This window comes from Rhamphochromis sp. 'chilingali', assembly GCF_963969265.1.
Source record: "Rhamphochromis sp. 'chilingali' genome assembly, chromosome: 2".
Taxonomy (NCBI): Eukaryota; Metazoa; Chordata; class Actinopteri; order Cichliformes; family Cichlidae; genus Rhamphochromis; species Rhamphochromis sp. 'chilingali'.
Genome location: NC_137930.1, coordinates 25,279,803 through 25,286,401, shown reverse-complemented (window position 1 = coordinate 25,286,401; position 6,599 = coordinate 25,279,803). Strand labels below are relative to the sequence as shown.

Below are 6,599 nucleotides of genomic sequence, written 5' to 3'. Positions count from 1 at the left end.
GCACGTGTTTATCCTTTGATAGTCCATCTAAAGCTTTGGATATATGGTGTTGGCCAGAGGGGCCGATGGCAGCCTCACTTCTGTCAGTCTGCCCCAGGGCAGCTGTGGCTACAACTGCAGTTTGCCTCCACCAGTGTGTGAATGTGAGAGTGAATGAATAGTGGAATTGTAAAGCGCTATAAGGGTCTCGAAAAGCGCTATATAAATGCAATCCATTATTATTATATATTTTAATAATATTGCAGAAACAGGTAGGCTTGCCTCTTATGATATTTACAGACGAGTATCAGCAGATATTTGTGGCAGAGCTTGAGAACAAAAGGGCGGATATGTGCATAAATGCGTGCAGCCATGCATGTGAGTGTTTGTGGCAAATTTAGAGGGGACAAAAAATGCAACATTCATGAGGCGAGATAGAAAATAAAAGAAACTCCCACACGCACACATGAAGCACGTCCGCACTGAGCACACACCCTCAATTAAACTCGGAGCTCATGTGTAAGGCACCAGGGAAACTGGAGGCTCTCTGGAACTTGTGCTGCTAAAAATAACTTAAGTGTCTGCAGCAGTGAGGCAAACCTGTAGGAAGATAAGAGGCGCAAGGACAGCCGGTGTAAAAATACAGAGGAGAAGAAAGATGTGATATCATTTTACTTTAATTGGGATTCCTGACAATTACCTGACAACATTCATAAGGAAATGAAATATAACAAATTCATAAATAAATATTCGTAGCCTAGTATGACCTTGCTCGTACTAGGCTGGACTCTTTTTGGCTTCAGAGCTGCCTTAATTCTTTATGGTAAAGACGAAGTCTCTCTGGTTCCACCAGTAGTCATAAAGGGATGGACATGGTCAGCAACAACACCAACAATACTCAGGTAGATTGTAGCTTTTAACTTCTGTTCAGATGCTACTAATGGGCCCAGTGTGCCAAGAAAATATCCTGCACACCATCACTTCACCCCCATCTTCTGCTGCTTTAGCACATTTGCTTGAAAATCTAGTGTGTTCACAGATGCTCTTCTGCACACCTTGGTTGTAATTAGTGGTTATTTGTGTCACTGTTCCTATCAACTCGAAGCAGCCTGGCCATTCTCAACAAGGCGTTTTCACCAGAGAACTGAAGCTCACTGGGTATTTTCTCTTTTTTGGATGATTCTCTGGAAACCCTACAGATGGCTTTGTGGGAAAATCCCAGAATATCACTTAAGTCACCCTTTTCCATTCTGATGGTCAGTTTGAAGTCCAGCGGGTTTTCTTGATGTCTACATGATTAAGTGCATGTGATGCTGATACGAGCAGTGAAATAGATGTACTTAATAAGTTTCCATGAGTGTATTGCGATGCCTTTAATTTGCAGCACACTGATTTTACACTGTAATATTCCTACTTTGCAAGCACTTTGTTCACCTGTAAAACTCTGATTCAATGCAAAACAATTTTCTGAAATCCTTTAGGTGTTGGTTCCTGCTTTCCACCCTCAACTGGTACTACATTAAAAAAATGGGTTTACTTAATCATAGCTGTTGTTTACCCAGTTATATTATCAATTTGATGTTCATCATATTGATCTGTAATAAGTTTAGTTCTAGTTAAAGTTTCACTTTGGACACCAGATGTCCCTATTGCTCATAACACAGAGTACAGGCAGAGAAAAGGCAGAGAAACTGACTGAAAGGTTTTCTAAAAGAAAACAAGAACGTCTTCAGGTATATTCATGTCATTCATCATAGGAAAACACGGTTCTAAGTGTTATTTACAGAGAGTGCAGCAATCAGAATATTGGCACACACAAGACAGGCTGATTAAAACAAACAAACAGGCAAACAAATAAAACCTCTCACTCAGTATAAACATTTATGCAGTACTGCTGTGCTTTTACTCACCCGACCTGTGATTATGCACTAAATAATCACAGCATGCCTACATTTACAGTGTCATCAGCCTGATGTAACATCCTGTAATATTTAGTCGGCCCATGCGGTGCTGCTGATAGTCTTGGCAAGCGAAACACAAATTTCTCACTCAGCTTGGATTTTTAAATAAGCTTTACTGGACGTTATGTCTGGATAAAGAGTACTCTGTCTGTTGTGGAGCTTTCTATGCATACAGTTTTGAATGATACCCTTCTACCTTTTACTTACTTGACAGAGATCGTGGCCATAATTAGAATGATGAAATCGCTATCTACTACTCACAGATGTTTTCCTGCTTTCTCCCTCTAACACACACTCACGGCAAGAGCTCACACAGTCACATCCACTGGATTTACATTTTTCTTTAATTATTCTTAGAGCAGATTAAGAGTTTAGTGAAGTCGGACTTTACTTGCGCAGACTTTACTAAACAAACATGCAAAGGAAAGAATATCCATGGTCCGCCTCAATTTCCTGACTGACGTCAGTCTAAGGGGGAAAGGGGGGCCTCTGAGATCCCCTCACTATCTGATCTGCATGTGAGAGGCTCATGCTGCCTCTGCACCACCCCCTTGTTTTCCCCACAGCAACAGGAAAGCTGGAGGCCAAAGAGAGCGGCCACACTCTGTAGGAGAGGAAGGACTCAGAAGTCCAGCAGTACAGTAAGAACAAAGAAGGACACTAAAGGCAAAGGAATGAGCAAGAATCAGAAAGAAGTGAAGAAAATCCAGTCAGTCTATCTGCAGAACCTGGAGAAAGTGAACCAGGGGATAAAGCCGGACAAAAAAAGTTGGAAACCTAAAGAAGGAGACTTTGCTGTGCAAACAGCAATGGAAAAGCCGCGGCAGCCTCCCATAGCTGGAAAAGTGGCTAAAAGCTCGGCTCACAGAATCAGCAGAGACCTGACTTGCTCCATCTGTTTGGATCTTTTCAAGCAGCCGGTATCCTTGCCCTGTGATCACACCTTTTGCCAGGGTTGCATTGAGGGTTACTGGGCAGGGCCACGGGGCACCGGGCAAGGTGGAGCCGGCTCCTGCCCTCAGTGCAGGAAGGTGTATCCCGGACCGAGCTACAGACCCAACCGTATAGTGGCCAACATAGTGGAGAGTTACTGTCAGGGTCTGGAGGAGAGCGGGACTGGACCCTGCCTGCCAGATGCCGGGGTGCCAGAGAGGGCTCCTGCACCGGTTGCACGCTGTAGCCGACACAGGGAGGAGCTGAAACTGTACTGTGAGGAGGACCAGGAGCTGGTGTGTCTGGTGTGTGGCATCTCCCAGGAGCACAGAAGTCACACCATGGTGTGTGTCCAGGAGGCAGAACAGAAGTATAGGGTGAGTTAAGCTTTAATGAAGTGCCTGTCAGCAGTTAAACGTTCAGCAGGGAAGTCAATATCACTGTTAATGGGGTTTAAACTGTTTTTGCTTTTATAGTTTTAGACTTGGCTGCATATTTTCCAAAAACAACTTCTTCTGGTATTGCAAACATGGATCCTCTTGTGTTGTTCATCAGTGTGGAGTCTCCCAGGTTAGGCTTAAAGCAAAAGTAAGCTCAAATTTATCACGCTTCCCATTGTGTTTTCAACAAATCACCCTGGACAAGACATTGACTTTGAGGGAGTCAGTATGTTTTGACGGGCTGCACAGTGGTGAGGCGGTTAGCACTGGTGCCTCAGAGTGAGAAGGTCTGGGGTTTGAATCCACCATCGTTTGCATGTTCTCCCTTTGAATGCGTGAATTCTCTCAAAGTACTGCCTTCCTGCCACAGTCCAAAGACATAGACAGGTGTGAATGTGAGTGTGAATGGTTGTCTCTGTGTTAGCTCTGCAGCAGATTGGCCATCTGTCCAGGGTGTACCCCGCCTCTCGCAGCTGGGATAGGCTAAAGCCCCCTGTGACCCTGAATTGGCTAAGCAGAAGAGAATGGATGGTTAAACAAAATGCTTTGATTTTGTGTTTCTGCCCTGACAGGCATCTCTGCACAGCTCAATGGACTCTTTAAAAGCTGAGCTCAACATAGCGCTGCAGTGTGACAGAGAAGCTGAAGACGAGGTCAAGAAGCTGAAGGTGAGAGGAAACACATCGGAATCAAAACCTCGCCACTGCGCATGCTACAATCACTATAAATATCCAGACTGACCCACTCGACCCACAGTTTCCTGTCTCATTCCCCTCATGGATTTCTAATGCTTTTGTGTATGTGCGCACAGACTGTTGTGCTTTTTGAAATAGACCGTCGCTCCCAGTAACAATGTGCATCTCCCACTCAGGAGCACACCGCTGATCTGAAGCAGCGCATCGAAGCCCAGTTCAGCGACCTGCACCAGTTCCTCTACCAGGAGGAGAAACTGCTGCAGGTGAAGCTGAAGACGGAGGAGCGAAGAGAGCTGATTCGCCTGGACGAGCACAAGGCCCTGCTGTGCGTGGAGATCTCGCGTCTGCAGAGGGCCGTCCATGAGATAGAGGACAAACTAAAAGAGCAGGACCCATTCACTCTGCTCCGGGTACGCTTAGCCTGTTTGTACATACAGCACAGTTCATCTGGAAGTTATTACCAGGATGATGAGTCAGCTCTGGGGATGATTAAGCCAAAAAATGCTGAACTCTTGATTTTAAATATGTTTTCAAAACATTTGTATCACTGTTTTAAAAGAAATGGAATCAGAAGCACAATATTTGGGAAGAAAATGAGGTGTTTTTCAATCTATTATGTAGCAGACATACATTTTTGTGCCAACAGGTTAAACAGGGTCCAACGTCAACATTCAAGATATAACTGAGCTGGGTGTGACCGCCTCGGCTTTCCTGTTAAGTCTGCAGAGTGGTCTTAGCAAGACGGTCGATTTGATTACATCATTATGAAAAAACTTCAAGGGTAAAGCGTGATAAATAACAACAACACTGTTGTAGTTTTTTGCCCAAACAAATATTTATGAGCTTAGACAGGATTCATGCCAACGACCTCAGTCGCTGAGCTCTAGAAAAATGAGTTCAGTTCAGGCACCGGGCCATACTCAGGCCAAGGCAGTGGGAATTTCCCCCGGCCACAGGGAGATCCCGCAGGGTGGGATAATGTGAGGTCAGACACTGATGTAATGTGGAAAAAGCTCTCTCTTCTTTCAAATACAGCAAAACTAATTACAGTCTTTTTGTCTCTTTTCCTGTGTTTATTCCCATGTCTCATTTCAGAGCATCAAAGCACTTCTCCAGAGGTGAGCGTGGGAAAGAGGCCGAATATTTTGTCCTTGAAAGGCTCTGTTTTTGTTCTTTGGTTTCATTGTTTGACTTTGCTTTCGTTGACAGGCCTCCACTTAAGTTTGAGAAACCCGTGTTTACACCGCCCAGTCTGTGTGAGGGCCGGTTTGCAGGGCCCCTACAGTACAGAGTGTGGAAATCTATGAAAGGAAGCATCTATCCAGGTACTTAAAAGTGACACTCAGACTCCTGAATCACTGCACTGCTCAGAAACCATCATCAAAATATCCAGCAAAGAAACATCTTTAGCCTTAAACTTCCTCTCTTGCCTTTGCTTTCTCCTCTTTTTAGTTCCAGCTTCCATTACATTTAACTCCAGCACGGCCAACCCCTGGCTCAGTCTGACTTCCTCCCTCACCTGCGTTCGATACCAGAACTTTAACCACACTGTGGAGGACAATCCCAACAGGTTTAATGCCGCCCTGTCACTGCTGGGTAGCCAGGGCTTCACCCATGGGCGTCACTACTGGGAGATTGAGGTCTACAGCAGCACAGTCTGGACTGTGGGGGTAGCCCGGGAGTCGGTACCCAGAAAGGGAGTCATCAAAGCCCTTCCAGCTAACGGCTTCTGGACTATCTCTCTCTCTTATGGGATTCAGTACATGGCAGGTACGTCCCCTCCAACTGTCCTGTCACTGGAGGAGCCACTGGCCAGGATCGGTGTGTACGTGGACTACAAGAGGGGCCTGGTGTCCTTCTACAATGCAGAGAGCATGACACACCTGTACACCTTCAGGGAGACCTTCACTGAAACACTGTATCCTTATTTCAACTTGGGCTTCCTGGACAAAGTGCATGAAAATGAGCCTCTCAAAGTTTTCTTGCCAAAGATTTAACTGCTGTGAAAAAAAAAGAAGACAAAGGGTCAAACAGTTACCGAAAATGACTAGATATGCAAAAAAACACATGTGAATAAAAATGGTTCCTACTGTACAGATTTGAAACTGTGCAAATGCACTGTGCAGTTTATCTCATCAGAAATCAGAAACACGTGCATCTAAGCTTTGCTGAGTTTGCAGACTATGAATCTACTGTCAACCATTTCATTTCAGAGAAGCTGTGCTTCGGTGAAGAATGTGAAACTGTCTGGTTATCTGACTGTAGTGACATTATTGTAATGTGCTGTTATGTAATCTTCTTTATGCATGATTCATTAATTCATTCAGTACTTTGTTTTTTACTCTGTAAATAACTGACATCCTGAATTATACTGGAGTCACAAGACTTGATGATGTGATGCATTCAAGGACCATGGAGAAACTTTTTATTTCATCATAGCAAACATTAGGTTTGCACATACTTAAATAAAAATCAATTTAAATCACCTTTTTGTATGCGTGCACATTTTTGTAACTGAGAAATCTTTGCACATATTGATCAAAAGCCTGCTACACTAAATGTGTGGTACCAAAGACGTAAAAAGATGTCCG

The 6,599-nt window shown here is 44.3% G+C and overlaps 1 protein-coding gene across 1 annotated transcript; it reads left to right on the top strand.

The window, feature by feature from the left end:
• The first annotated feature begins 2,528 nt into the window (after positions 1-2,528).
• trim69 (tripartite motif containing 69) lies at positions 2,529-6,492 on the top strand. The gene is made up of 6 exons (XM_080865057.1): positions 2,529-3,250; positions 3,886-3,981; positions 4,185-4,418; positions 5,104-5,126; positions 5,218-5,333; positions 5,461-6,492. Exons 1-6 carry the CDS (start codon positions 2,615-2,617, stop codon positions 6,003-6,005), a joined length of 1,650 nt encoding a protein of 549 aa, XP_080721183.1. The 5' UTR covers positions 2,529-2,614; the 3' UTR covers positions 6,006-6,492.
• Positions 6,493-6,599: the final 107 nt, after the last annotated feature.